At 47.1% G+C, this 14,433-nt stretch overlaps 2 protein-coding genes across 2 annotated transcripts; one reads left to right on the top strand and one right to left on the bottom strand.

The window, feature by feature from the left end:
- Positions 1 to 294: 294 nt before the first annotated feature.
- On the top strand, positions 295 to 7,412 carry SERPINF1 (serpin family F member 1). The gene is made up of 8 exons (XM_040615549.1): positions 295 to 448; positions 2,967 to 3,052; positions 3,448 to 3,646; positions 3,726 to 3,881; positions 4,668 to 4,871; positions 5,658 to 5,800; positions 6,413 to 6,623; positions 7,004 to 7,412. Exons 2-8 carry the CDS (start codon positions 2,975 to 2,977, stop codon positions 7,261 to 7,263), a joined length of 1,251 nt encoding a protein of 416 aa, XP_040471483.1. The 5' UTR covers positions 295 to 448; positions 2,967 to 2,974; the 3' UTR covers positions 7,264 to 7,412.
- Positions 7,413 to 7,926: 514 nt separating this feature from the next.
- Positions 7,927 to 14,370, bottom strand: SMYD4 (SET and MYND domain containing 4). Its single transcript, XM_040615476.1, has 10 exons — positions 14,200 to 14,370; positions 13,984 to 14,131; positions 13,354 to 13,443; positions 11,716 to 12,868; positions 11,238 to 11,420; positions 10,766 to 10,932; positions 9,964 to 10,096; positions 9,408 to 9,524; positions 8,931 to 9,054; positions 7,927 to 8,240 (listed from the first exon to the last, which is right to left on the bottom strand). Exons 1-10 carry the CDS (start codon positions 14,328 to 14,330, stop codon positions 8,090 to 8,092), a joined length of 2,397 nt encoding a protein of 798 aa, XP_040471410.1. The 5' UTR covers positions 14,331 to 14,370; the 3' UTR covers positions 7,927 to 8,089.
- Positions 14,371 to 14,433: the final 63 nt, after the last annotated feature.

Here is a 14,433-nt window from a genome sequence, read left to right on the forward strand (position 1 = left end):
TTAAACAGCAATAGCATCCTGCTTCCACTTTACCAGTCTCTCCATTAAATACTGGACATTAATCCATTAAACACTACTGCATTAACCATATCTCTGAGACAGAAATTCCCTCATGTCACACATGGCAAAACAGCAGACTTGCTCAAACAGGGCAGGGAGCATTTGCCTCTGTGACCTATGCTTTACCCGCTCAACTGCCCTTATCACAGGCAGCACATTTGTTTTGGAAGGCAGGGTTAAAAAATTAGTGCAATTCATCAGGAGGGTGGCAGCAGCAGAAAATGGGAGCAGAGCACTTTAAGAGAGCCCTGGGAAGCTGTAACCTGAAGCCTGCCGAAGGCTGGGCTGGGGGAAGCAGCAAAAAGCAGATGTGGCTGCACCAAGCCCACACTGTCCCCGACTCGAAGCCACCGGGAGCCAGCGCCGGCAGCACCCAGAGGAGCCCGAGGTAAGGGGCAGCTCGCCCTGGCCCCCAGCCTGCGGCGAGGGGAGCGGTGGGCAGGGGCTGGGGAGCTCTCGGAGGACCTGGGAAATGGGCAGAACAGTTCTACAGGTGTTCAAGGGTGCAATTCCCACCAAATGAGAGATCTCACCATGGGTAGGAAGCCACCAGCATCCTTGGGCACCTCTTTGCCTCTGGGGCTGAGCAGCGCTTGGGAACTGGGGTGGTTTTCTGCCCTTCTAGGGTCTGTGCTGCAGATGGGAACATGCCTTTTTTTGCAACAGTAACAATTTTGGTGATATCAGATCCTCTAGAGCTAGTGGTTGCAAGATGCTTCAGAGGGAGTTAGTGCCATGGGGTGAAGTGATCACAGTGAGCAGTCTGAACTTGTGCGTGATGTTTCACAGCACCCCTAAAATCAGAAGCGTTTATAAATGATGTGAGAGTTGTACTGCTATCGATGGAAAGCACAATACTTCCTTTGCACCTGGCGGCCTTCTCAAATAGACAACTCCCAGACACAAAGTTCCTTCTCAGCTCATTTCTCAAAATTTTCTTCCTTACTGTAACATCACATGCTGCATGCTGTTGCTCCTCTTCTCTTTAAAGGCAGCCACAGATTTTAATATCATGCCTGAAACCATCCCACCTCTGCTCCAACCAAATTCTTTTCCCTGCATTTCTGGCTGTGCGCTAAGAGACATGCAAATAGAATCCAGATGTTCAGGCCAATTCAAACGCAAAAAGCTTTGTCTTTCTAAAATGGAAATTGCTTTTTGGCAAAGTTTGAGAAATATGAAGCTGGTGACAGTACTGGCAAAAACAATACAAATCTGCAAAACCAATCTCCGCTCTCATGCTCCCGGGAGCTCAGTGTAGTTGGAAGCAGAGGTTGCGTTGAGACTTTTTTTTTCTTCTTTCTTTTTTTTTTTTTTTTTTTCCAGAGAAAAGGTTATGCTCCATGGAAAACCTTCATCCCTAAACTAGACTGGGCCAAACCTCTTCCGCTCAGCATGCAGAGTACTGCTTGGTGCAGGCATCCTCACAAAGTCCTCGCCAAGACCTGTTTAACTTAGATTCATGCAGGGCTTCTCTCATCTCTCAGCATGCTGCCTATTTGTTATAAACTTCTGCAATGATATGAACAATCCCAACATTATATCCACTATTGTGCCACCAAATACATTGGTTTGTTCCAGTATAGTAAATCTTCTTGATACACATCATCTGCACCAGAATACCTCATCTACTCAGCAGCTAGGATAGCAGCAGGTCACAAGATGCAAGCGCTCAGGAAAAAGAGAGTACCACTGCTGTGTTACACCATCTAAACATAGATGAAAAAACCTCCACTATGACACCTTTTTCTCCAAAGCAGAACTACCTCCAGAAGAAAAGGGTTTTGACAGTAAAGGGAAACAGGGAACTCCCTTTCACTGAAGTAAAACCTCTGCCTGAAAAGACTAGGTCCTGAACTGGGGCTGTTGTAGCCACGTGGCTTTAAGTTGTATTTCTACCAGCAGGCATGTTTTCTTTATAGCTGAAGATAATCTGAAACACATGTTCTTTCTCCTGTTTTACTGGATGCCTGGATCACAGGGGTTAGTTAAATACAGCCCTCTTCCTTTAATTTCTGGGAATCTATATAAACATTGCTTCAGACCAGCCTCAGTGGCGTCTGTTCTCGGGGGCATGACACTTCTGCAGTAGCTCTGGTTTACCCACAGTGAAACCCTCAGTTGCGCACTGCCCTTTGGACCAGACAGATGTGTCTGGAAGGGCCACATATTCCAAGGCTGGAGCAATTAAAAGTGGATTCCACAGAAGGAGCAACTTTGGGGAGTTTGGTACTTTTCTCCCACCTCCATTGGGAGGCAACTAAGCCAAGCTCTGTCTTTCACTTCTTCTTTAGATCTGGTGCAGCGTTAGGTATTTACTCCTAGCTTCTTTCCTTACTGTCTTTTAAGAAAGCTCTTCTACTTTCACTTTGTCAAATTGCAAGTAAGCAGTAGAGGACACATATAGGCTGTACGGCATTCCAAGCACATGCAGACACAAGAAACATCATAAACTACTGTGCAAGGCAAGTAACTTGTATAGCAGAGCAATAAGCAGTTTTGTCTTCCACCCCATTCAACAAAATGAATTTGCTACCTTTTTTAAATGAAGTATTGAGTTTTTTAAAGTCTAAAACTCAGAAAGTATTGTTTAGTGCTTTTCTGGACCTTAGCACTCCGTCACTGCTAGCACCACTGTGGTTTGGGCCACACGCATCTTATTTTGCACTCAGGCAAACCCAGACATATGCTTGCCTAATTTTGAAATCACTGGGGCCAGCCTGGCTGAATACTTCCAACTACAGAAGAATAAAACCCAGCTGAGATCAGGTGTTTCACAATTGGGAAGGACAAGCAGCAGCATGTGTCATCACAGTTCCCATTACAACCAGTTACAGCGAATAGTAGTGGTAGAGATGCATTTGCTTGATCACTCAAACTACCTTTGTTATATTCTTACTCTGTAGGTTCAGGCATGCAGATTCCAGTGGCTTTCCTTTTTCTGGGTCTCTTAACTGTCCCAAGCAGATCCCAGAACTCAGCTACTGAGCAGGTGAGTAGAAGACAACATGCAGAAAGCGAGGGAGAGATACTTGGAGCAGGTAATTTAAGTTTAGAGAACCTTACAGAAGGATTAAGCTCTACCCTCCTGAGTTACTAGGATTTTATTTAGCAACATAATGAGACTAACTCCTGCTTTACCTAGATAAAACCACAGTAGTTACATCAGGGGATGACCGTGAGGCAGAAATAGTGGATTCCAATCTGAGTGCTGCCTCCAGCTTTACTGGGACAATTTAAAGTAACCGTTCCTATGTAAGATTAAGCCAGTGTTTCTGTAGATCATAGGAGAGTATCTGCAGATTGCTTGCCTTTGAAACATTTATCACAACTGCACCTGCCCTTGTAAACTGCAAGTCTAACCAAAGCACTCCCTGTACCTGCTAGAACTCTGCCACTGCTGATGGAGCTAATGCCGGTGAAGAAGAGGAAGATCCATTCTACAAGAGCCCTATAAACAAGCTAGCAGCCGCAGTCTCCAACTTTGGCTATGACCTGTACCGTCAGCAATCTAGCCGGACAGCCACTGCCAACGTGCTACTGTCTCCATTCAGCCTAGCTACTGCACTTTCTGGTCTCTCGCTTGGTGAGTTCTTGCCCCTTTCCACCACGTGCTGTTTGGCTTGACAGGCCTTCCCTCATACTGTTGTCCTTGTTGCCGGCAGGAGCTGGAGAACGAACAGAGGATGTGATTTCTCGTGCTCTCTTCTATGATTTGCTTAACAAAGCTGAGGTTCACAACACTTACAAGGACCTACTGAGCAGCGTGGTTGGACCAGAGAAGAGCATGAAAAGTGCCTCCCGTATCATCTTGGAGAAAAGTAAAAGTCCTTCTTCCCCTCTATCAAGTTTTACCTAAATAACTAGTAGCAGGTAGAACACACTGAGCAACACTGCACTAACGGCTTTGGCTCTGATGTACTGTTGAGCCAGGATGCAGACAGTGCACGGAACACTGTTGCTGCTCCAGAAAAAGCCCGGAAAGTTTGTGTGCACATTAATAAAAGACCAGACTAATGCACACAAAGACACTGGTGACAGACCAGCTAATGTGTGGAAGACCTAGAAGAAACTCAGAGAATTTTGCCTTTGCTTTTCTGGCAGGTGCTGCTAACTTCCAGGAACCACAAATCCCATTTCTATTTGTGACAGCATTCAGCCATATTCCTTTGTTTAATTCCTTGCAGAACTATTTGAAATGTCTGCTTTTGGCATGGAATAAACAGCTGCTGAGAAAGCTAAGAGCTATCTTTTGGAACCTGCTGGTTCCAAGAATCTGATAGGTTAAGTAAGCTGTACTCATAAAGCAAGCTGGAGAAAGAAGAAAGACTGATGTAGGAATAGCTGTGTCCAAGCCTTCTGTTTTTATCTCCTTTTGTTACTTTTCAGAAGAGAGTTAGCCCATACTCCCCCATGGGTGGCTATAGAATTTGGATCAGTTTCCTCAATGTGCCTTCAAGTCATTCTTCTTCAAAGCAGGTTTTTCTGTATATATGCAGCCAAAGACATGTTATGAGAACTGCTGCTGTGCTTTCGATTGCAGTCTGCTGCCTTGAGATTGTTTTGATAAGGGAACTAGCTGCAATATCAATGTTTTCGTTCCCCAGGACTGAGAGTGAAGCCTGGTTTTCACAGCCAACTAGAGAAGTTCTACAAGATGCGTCCGAGGGCACTAAGTGGCAATACCCAGCTAGACCTCCAAGAAATCAACAGCTGGGTACGACAACAGACAAAAGGAAGGATTATGCGGTTTATGAAGGACATGCCCACAGATGTCAGTATTCTCCTTGCTGGGGCTGCTTACTTCAAGGGTAAGAATGTTGTGTGCTTGGTTGCAGAGATGGTCTACTAAGCATGTGTTAGAAGCGATGAAGGAACGCTCTCACTTCCAGAGCAAACAGACTGCCAAAGAGAGAGAGTGTAAGATGACAGTGTTTGAGACTGTTTGGCAATGAAGAAAAAATGCACGCTATCTGGACAGAAATAGTCTTCAAGGGGGGAATTACTACTCTTGGGAAGCTGAACATTGACCTGTTTGCAGTAAGAGACCAGAGAAGAAAGTTTAAGCTCACAAAACTCCACAGCAAAAGAAAGAATATTACCATTTAGGGAAGGCACAACTTAAAGTGTGTACTGAGCCTTTTTACCACCATAGAGGGAATGGAGGAAAATACTAGAGAGCTGTTCTAGAACATGCTGTAAGCCAGTGTCCTGCAGAATTATTGCTTAGAGACAAAGAGCAAAATAAAGGCGGGGAGAGAAGCGCTTTATATGCATTGACACAATTGTTACCCTTTAAAATAGTTTTGTAATTACATAAGTAGACATCAACTTCCCAATAGCTACTCCACCCATACACTGGCTTGATTTTTTTATTTCCCATTGAGCCAATTCTCAGATGAAAAGAAGAGGCCAAAGGGCGGCAGTAAATCAGTAGCTCCAATCAGTCTATTTCCATCCCTATCATCATTCGATTGCCTCAACTCTTAAAATGCAAACACTATATATAAAGCACGAGATTACTCAGCCACAGACACAAGCCTGCTTTCATATGCTATTATTCCAGAAAATCCTCCATTTTATCTTTTAAAAAATAGGGACATGGAAAACCAAGTTTGACACCAAGAAGACTGCCCTGAAGGAATTTCATCTGGATGAGGACAGAACTGTGAAGGTGTCCATGATGTCAGACCCCAAAGCCATACTGCGATATGGTTTTGACTCAGAACTCAACTGCAAGGTCAGAGAGCAAATACTGCACAAGATCTCCTAAACCTACTGAGGAACAGGGTCAGCTACACTTATCTGCTAACCCATTCCAGAAGACAGCCTTGCTCCCATCAGGCTACTTTTGCAATCCCTAGTTTGAAAGGCAGTATGTTGATTGTTAGAATATCCTGCTTCAACATTGGCTATGTGACAATCAGTCCAGAATTTAACTAATGCACAGATCCTACTAGCCTGTATTGCGTGACCTAAAGTTGAGCAAGAAGGGCAGGGCACACCCCTCAAAACTTTTCCATCTCTACCTCTTCCAATAAATCTTTCACCGTAGCATGAGCTCAAAGGAGTTCCAGATGAGAATCCCCCAAAGCAATACTGTAGTTCATTACAGGATTCAACAGGTGAGAGAGCACTTGCGGTGTAATAGAAAGGGAGCAGCATGGGTTGATGAAAGCCTGCATGCCTGAGGGGTCAGGAGGCATCATGTCCAATAAAAGCAAACAGGGAAGATGACCAAACGTTAACTGGAAAGACCAGGCAGTCAAGACTCAGGCCTGTAACTGGTATGGGATGGGTAAAACTGTTTATTATTGATGTGACTCTCTCTTATTTATAACTGGCCTTCCAGATTGCACAGCTGCCACTGACAGAGGGAATCAGTGCCATGTTCTTCCTGCCTACGAAGGTGACCCAGAATATGACTCTGATAGAAGAGAGCCTTACTTCTGAGTTTGTCCATGATGTAGACAAGGAGCTGAAGACAGTCCATGCTGTGCTAAGCTTGCCCAAATTAAAGCTGAACTATGAAGAGGCACTCGGCAGCACAGTGAAGGAGACAAGTATGTACATCCCACCCCCTCTACAGACTGCCAGGGCTCCAAGCAGTGGGCAAGTTGCTTCCTGCTCTCAGAAGTGTATGAAGCTGGTGGGTTATTAGTTAAGTCCTGCTGTCAGCTTGTAGAGATTTCACCAGCAACTAAATCACCTTGGTGCAGGACCCCTCAACTTTTTATCACATCTTTCCACTAAGCTCTTACAATGTTTCTGAGGTTGAAAGGGAGAAGCTGAGTACAAACAGATATAAGCTGCTTCTCCCTTTTATCCCCGATAAACTCTAGTACAGCAGCTACGTGCCCTCCTGGATCACAGCATTAGTAGTACTGCTCTCCCACCTGCAAGCTATGGTTTTAGCTAATGGAATTTTCTTTCTTTCCTCCAGGGCTCCAGTCACTTTTCACATCACCTGATTTTACCCAGATTTCTGCCAAACCTATTAAGCTATCTCACATGCAACACAAGGCAGTTTTGGAGCTTACTGAAGATGGGGAAAAATCCACACCAAATCCTGGGGTGAATGCCGCTCGTCTGACCTTCCCCATTGAATATCACGTGGACAGACCCTTCCTTCTTGTACTGCGAGATGATACCACTGGAACCCTCCTCTTTATTGGCAAGATCCTGGACCCCAGGAGTGTTTAGATCCCTTCACAATAATCTGCAATGGTGGGGCCCAAATGGAAAGGGTGGGTTTGGGAGGGGTACTGGCTCCCTGCTCTGCTGCACAAAGACACAACTTGCAAATCATATGCCTTCATGCTGCAATAAAAGAGCTTTTGCTATTAATCTCAGCAAGCACCAGTATTCTCCCTTGAAAGACTGTCTGCCCACATCATATGACTTCACATTCCCATTTCCCCCAGATTGGCCACAAAGAAGTTCTGTGTCCTATACACAAGCATTATCTGGTGTATACTGCATTTTCCCCTATCCTGTCTTCTAACCTGATACCAGTTGTTTATAGTGAATTCCTCATCACTGACAGGTCTGCGCTGGTAGCCCTCCAAGTTCTGCAGTGCCTCTTCTCCTAGCTTCTAAGTCTGCACTTCCCAACCTGCTGCCTCATCCATTTCAACCATTTACATTTCACACTGCGGAGAAGAAACGTGCTTTATAGCATTAGAAGTAAAAGGCAGCGTGGTCTGGATGACTGCATGTTCGTAATCATCAGGGTACCACACATGGGAGATTCACATACCTAGAAACACACGCATACAAACACCTCTCAAACATTTGCTTCAAACCCACATGCAGAAGTTATGCAACAGCCTCTATTCCCACCATACCACACACAGACCCCTCATGTTAAATTGGTCATTTTATTTACAACAGTCTCACTAAAGAGCATTTCAGATTTCATTCAAGTTGTTGCTACACATGATTTTCCAGCTTGTACTACATGGCTGCCTTACCACATGACACTTAGCTTTGATGAAAGATCACATTGCAGCTTCCTTTGACAGGGAAATTAAGTCCTCTGAAGGATGCTTCTGGGAAGCTCTGACAGACAGGTCTTCATCTCTTGTAGTTCCTGGATCTGAGCACTCTGAGGACCACAGTGCACTGACAAAATCTCCTCTGCTCTTTGAATCGTGCTTAGAGCTTCAGAAACTGCAAATCTGAAATAGGAAGAGAGTAAGAATAGATGATACAAAACTCCTTGACTTACACAACCTTTACCTCCTCCCCAACAAAAACCTAAACCTGTTCATGGGTATAGATCCTACCTTCCACTGCCTTTCAGCACCAGGCAAATAGTGTGCACTTTGGCCGCAAAGGGAGGATGATGAGGGGAGAAAAGGTAAGGAGAGGGACAAAAACTTGAAATGTTATCTTTGAGTACAGGTACCCACTACATCCTCACTGCAGCTCCTGCTAAAATTCTTCAGTCAAAGGGAGGTGTTGTGAGAAGATTTTCAGAAGCAGTCAGGGGATTTGCTTACCAAAACAGAGCAAGAGGATCTTAATTCCCCCTTCAAAAAGATGTCAACAACATTATACAACTGAGATATAAACACCAAAGGTGTTTAAAAAAAGGTGTCAAAATAAAACAATAAGACAGGGAATAAATGGAGCCAGGGAGAAGAAAAGAATAGATAGGCATAAAACTGAGAAATGGGTCCAAAATGAGTCATGAGGTAGAAGTGAACCCCAATGGGATTAACGAGCCTGCACTTGAGTGATGGCCAACTTTTGTATCTGTGCCAGACTGCCCAGGGTCCTGCAAGACACCCTGCAAGGTGCCAAGGGCCACCTTGTCAGACACAGGAGTGGTGCAGGGAAGGGACAGAGAATGAAAGCAAATTTACCCATTGAAAAGAATTTGTGCCAGCTTGAAAAGTTCATGACCTATTTCTACACTTGATGGCCCATGATGCATTTCCACAATCCGAATACTCCTCTCCAGGTGCCTGGCTGCTTCCTGCCACTTCCCTGAGGGAAAAAAACCAAACCAAAACAAAAAATGAGTCATGAATACTTTCTAGAGCTACTGCCACAAGAAAAATCTGACAGTGTCATGCAAAATGTAATGAACTATGTGTCCACAGAATTCTTGGGAGGCTGCTGACCAGGACAGGGAATGTAGAAGAACATGAGATCACATTATTGTTCACTGGCTGCCGGGAATGCAGTTTTGGCTAAAGCAGTCTTTCTGAGAGTCCTGCCATCAAAACTAGAGAAATGCAGTAGGAGAGAAGTGAAAGGGCTAGCCAGAGAAAAGGCTAGTCATGTTGAATTCAAAGCTCAGAAGACTAAAGACATACCAAGAGAAGACAACGTCATACCAAGAGTAGCATAGACCTGTGCCAGATGATCCTCCATCTCTCCCATCAGCAAATGCTCTGAAGACAAGAAATTTCCAGCATCCATCTGACATTTCAGGAGTGTTTTGATAGCCTGATCTGTAACAAAAGAGGGTGTCAAATTCATCCTACTATCCAGTCTCCAGCTTTCCATGATCCATGAAATAACATCAGTCCAATCTCATCTTTGCATCTTACACAGCCAGATTTGGTCAGGATTCAACATTGACTTCATCTGCAACCCTGCTTATTCTAACGCAGTGCTGGCCCAACTCACTCCAGGAAAGCAAGGCCTGGGAATGCATAACTCCAATGTTACCCTGAGTTCTTTTAGTTACTATGGAACAATGTGTGACTTAGATTAATACCCGGATCAGGGGTTTAAAAAACAGTAAAGCTCAAGTCCCCAGGGACACCAGGCTGCATGCCAAAAGACCCCAACTGCATAAGCAACAGTGCCATCTCATGGCTAGAACTACGTCGTCGCCCGATGCGCACTCATTAGCTGCTGACCTTAAAGTAGAAAGCTGAGTCTTACCAGCCTTCCTGTCCCTTAGCAGTTCTAATCCTTCCTTGATTTGTCGCTGAAGGTCCCGTAAACGGCACGACAGACTCTCTCTGCTGACTGAGATCGCGCACACTTCATTTGAACAACAAAGCATGTCTTCCCCCTGTGGAAATCATCCCTGTGATTATTCCTGCTTTCATTCAACTCAAACCTTACTTTTCACCTCCGTTATCTCTGTATTGCGTTATAGAGGTGCTAAATCGTTTCTCAGCTGCATTCATTAAACAAAGTGACTTGCTTGTAAATTGCTATTAGCTCATTTGATTTTATGAGAAACTCCCAGGAATAGCTATGACTATTTGGGCTACGGATTAGGCCAAAGCAGGGTCACATGGTACACGATTAATGTTCGTACAAAATACACACTAGCCTACACACTGTTTTCATTTATATCCTTTGAACTGCAGAGCATGACTCTCTCTACATACAGCTCCTGTACATACACCTTCTGTTCTAGACTCCAGGCCTCCATTTTGTTCCTAAATATACCCCTTCCTCTCATCCATGGCCCTGATATTCTGAAGTTCTTCCATCAGGTTCAAAGGGATTTTAACTTGCAGTTGAAGGCATTATTTTCCTTATAATGCTGGAAGACTGACATACAAGAATGTCACAAGAAAGCTAAGAACAGTGAGAGACTGTCTTGACTCTACAAGGACTTTTGTCCTCTGAGCCAAGATCCCAGACTGAGGTTTTTAACTCTTGACTTTCCCAGAGACCCAAATGTTACACATCCTAGTAAGTTATACAATCATAACTAATGAAGAACTACCTGCATTGGAGCCCGGCAGCTCGGACAGCAGAATGAGTTTCTCATGGACACCACACTCTTGACATCAGACTCTAATTCATCAAGGCATGCCTGACAGCGACACTCAAAGAAATACTGACTGAGAAGCTGTTGTCTCTCAGCAACCCTCATTCTACATCGGTGAGGCCCTGCAAAGGGATGGCAAGGGTAGAAATCTCTAAACAGGTACAGTTCTTAACATCAGACTAAAATCTTTGTTATAATTAAGACTAGATATACCATCTTTTGGAGAGGGCACAACTGGAGACCAAAAATGTAACAGAAATAAATCAAGAGATAAAATCTTGTGCTGATATATTCGATCAAGGCTTATACATAAACAAAAGATTCTAACAACATTATACTGGGAACTATGATATTAATAGCAATTAGTTAGCATGCCAAGTCGAGGTGAAAGGATGTCTGTGCCTTGAGACAGAGAGTTAATACTTACCATAGCAATGGAAAATCTCTTGGCCGCTTGGGATTGGCTGTGAAGCCCTGACAGTGGCAGCTGTCCCACTGAATGACACACTGATATTGGGACAGCATGAATGGTTCAGAAGGCTGAGGACAGGAAAGAAGGCTGTCGCCAGGCGCACAGGCTTCTTATTTACGACAGCACTATCTCCGGACCCTAAAGACAGAGGAAAAACAAGTAGGTTGAGAATGAATGCTCAGTAACCCACGCAACTTATGCAATGAGCACTGTGACCAACTGCAGATAGGAGAGCAGAAAGGTTTCTCCTATATTGCTGCAATAAATAGCTAAATAACCTCTACTTGTGCACCAAAGAACAGGCCAGTATGGGACAGGCCATTACATTTTAAGCAAGTCATTCCCATCTGCAATGGAAGCTTTATAATATAATCTCTTCACACAAGCTAGATGAGCAAGAACAACAGGGAACAGCTTAAAGTTTTTATCTTACCTAACTCCTGCATTACAGTGATTGCTTGTGCATTACATTGCAGCTGTAATACATGCCTCAGCATCGCTTCTGCCATAATCTTCAGTTCTAGAGACAATTCACCCGATGTTTTTTCACACGTCTTTGGTTTAGACCACTTCTCAGATGATTCCTGATTCAAAACAGCAGCCTCTAGGCCAGCTTCTTGCAGTTGTTTGCATATAGCCACTACACTCAACATGCAAAGGAACTTATGTTCAGGGCTATGCTTCTCTATATGTGGCAAAAGGTTGAACACAGCTTGGTAAGAACTTTGGTACTGACCGTTGTCATTGCAGCCAGGGATACCTCTGGTACTGACTCTTGTATCTGGTGCCTCACCAAGATGTCTGCACCTTGCCTCAGGGTTATGAAGGCCCTTTTCACCACCGTGGGACCATTCCACCAGCCTCCTAACCTCCGCAAATCCTGCCAGTAGAACAGTTCTCAAGGCAACATGGCAAAAGACCCCTAATGTGAGAAGCAGTGCTCCCAAGGAGCATTCTGTCCTGTGGTACTGCTCCCATGCCATGTCTGCACAGTTCTGGCTGCAGTACTTTGCATAACTGCACCCATGGCAAGGCACTGAGGCTAAAAGCTGTCTCAGACAACGGTGGCAATAAAGATCAGCATTAGTGACTCGAGTGTCCCACACTGTTTCACTGCCGTCCTGCAGAAGAAGGCTCTCCCCTGGGCAGAGCACACTTACGAAGGCTTCCTCTTTCAACAAGCTCTGTCCTGGCAGGATGTCCTGGGAGGCCACCAAGTGACGTCCTCTCTCTGTATCAAAATTCAATCTCAAAGATGAAGATGCACCTGAAATACTGTCATTCTCTTCCCAGGTCTCCAACTTTCTTTGAATGTCACCGCATGCTTCTTGTGCGGGCTCTGGACAGCTCTCTTTCTCATGTATTTGAATCTTCAGTTGACTTAACTTTTTTAGCAGTGTCTGGTGTGTAGGACTAGTCATGATCCCATCCACACCAATTTTATTCTCCACCACACTGAGGGCATCTGCTGCGTCCTGTAACCTCCCCAAACACAGCAGACATTCAGCTTTCCGCAGCAAGACCTTGGGCAGCAGCCTGTCTGGATAGCCATGACTTTCAGCCCTGGCGATATCTTCCAAACAAACCTAGAAACCAAGATGAGGCCTTTAAATGGACTTGAAACCCAGCTGAGACTCGTACTCTTTTATTCTGTTTAAGATGCAGAATATTTTAATAAGACTATGTTATTCTGTGAATTCCACATGCATAGCCAATCTGTTGGCCAAATGAAGCCTCCTAACATAGAAAAAAAAAAGGAAAGATGGAACCTTTCAGCAAGTTTAAGTACAATGGATGCTGTAAGCACTGCTTCGGGAGCACATCTGACCTACAGTCTCTTGTTGGAACAATTAAATACCCATTATTGTGGGATTTGTGAAAGCACCTATTTGAACCCTGTGTGCAAACACTGTGTGGTAACACCTCAGGCTGCACCCGGGCTCCTCCACACCCCTGTCCCCCCTCACGCCACGCAAGAGGCCGCAGGCCACCCCCTGTGTTCGCAGCCTGGCTCAGGGCCCCCCAGGAGCCCGGGCTAGGGGCTGCCATAGCACCCGCCCTTCCCGCTTACCTCGAAGCACCCGAGGTGGAAGAGGGCGGCCGAGCGGTTGGCGAAGCAGACAGACACCTCAGGGCTGCCGGGGAGCTCGTGGGATGCCGCCTGTGGAGACCGGACAGCTGCCGCCTCTTGGGGGGCCACGGGGACCCCTCACGGGAGCCACCCCTCCCCGGGGATCCCCTCACGGGAGCCACCCCTCCCCGGGGATCCCCTCACGGGAGCCACCCCTCCCCGGGGATCCCCTCACGGGAGCCACCCCTCCCCGGGGATCCCCTCACGGGAGCCACCCCTCCCCGGGGATCCCCTCACGGGAGCCACCCCTCCCCGGGGATCCCCTCACGGGAGCCACCCCTCCCCGGGGATCCCCTCACGGGAGCCACCCCTCCCCGGGGATCCCCTCACGGGAGCCACCCCTCCCCGGGGATCCCCTCACGGGAGCCACCCCTCCCCGGGGATCCCCTCACGGGAGCCACCCCTCCCCGGGGATCCCCTCACGGGAGCCACCCCTCCCCGGGGATCCCCTCACGGGAGCCACCCCTCCCCGGGGATCCCCTCACGGGAGCCACCCCTCCCCAGAGGCCCTTCGGCGGGAGACCCCGGGCCGTGAGGAGCCCGCCGCGGGGCTGTCCCCGCCCCACCTACCTGCGAGTAGAGCCTCGCGGCGGCCCCGTAATGGCGGCGCCCGAACAACCGGTTTCCCTCCTCCCGGTAGAAGCGCGCGGCCGCCGGCTCCTTGCCCGCCCGCGCCTGGCGGCACAAGCGCCGCAGAGCTGCCGCCTCCTCCTCGGGCCTGAGGGACACGGGGGTCAGCTCCGCGCTCCGCCCGCCCCGTTCCGCCCCGCCCCACCCGCCGCTCACCGCAGGAGGCCGCAGCCCAGGCGCACCATGTCGTGCGGCGACGCTACCGTCAACTGTTCCCGCAGCTGCGGCTCCAGCGCGGCCCAGCACCGGGCAGCGCACAACCGCCACTCCTCCACCGGCAGCGCCATCACCGATAGCCTAATGGCGGCGCCCAGCAGCACCGGTAGTACGCTCCCGGCAGCGCTTCCGCCGTACGGTGCCGGGCAGCCAATGGGCGCGCTGCAATGCAGG

Source organism: Falco naumanni, chromosome 1, assembly GCF_017639655.2.
Source record: "Falco naumanni isolate bFalNau1 chromosome 1, bFalNau1.pat, whole genome shotgun sequence".
Lineage (NCBI taxonomy): Eukaryota > Metazoa > Chordata > Aves > Falconiformes > Falconidae > Falco > Falco naumanni.

What these genes read in the sequence shown, in the direction of transcription:
- SERPINF1 (XM_040615549.1), top strand. Translation starts at nt 2,975, where the DNA reads ATGCAGATTCCAGTGGCTTTCCTTTTTCTGGGTCTCTTAACTGTCCCA. An exon ending in ACTTTCTGGTCTCTCGCTTG is followed by an intron (nt 3,647 to 3,725) that starts GTGAGTTCTTGC and finishes TGTTGCCGGCAG; the next exon opens with GAGCTGGAGAACGAACAGAG. An exon ending in CCGTATCATCTTGGAGAAAA is followed by an intron (nt 3,882 to 4,667) that starts GTAAAAGTCCTT and finishes TTCGTTCCCCAG; the next exon opens with GACTGAGAGTGAAGCCTGGT.
- SMYD4 (XM_040615476.1), bottom strand. Translation starts at nt 14,330, where the DNA reads ATGGCGCTGCCGGTGGAGGAGTGGCGGTTGTGCGCTGCCCGGTGCTGG. An exon ending in CCGCGAGGCTCTACTCGCAG is followed by an intron (nt 13,444 to 13,983) that starts GTAGGTGGGGCG and finishes CGGTCTCCACAG; the next exon opens with GCGGCATCCCACGAGCTCCC. An exon ending in CACTGTAATGCAGGAGTTAG is followed by an intron (nt 11,421 to 11,715) that starts GTAAGATAAAAA and finishes CTCTGTCTTTAG; the next exon opens with GGTCCGGAGATAGTGCTGTC.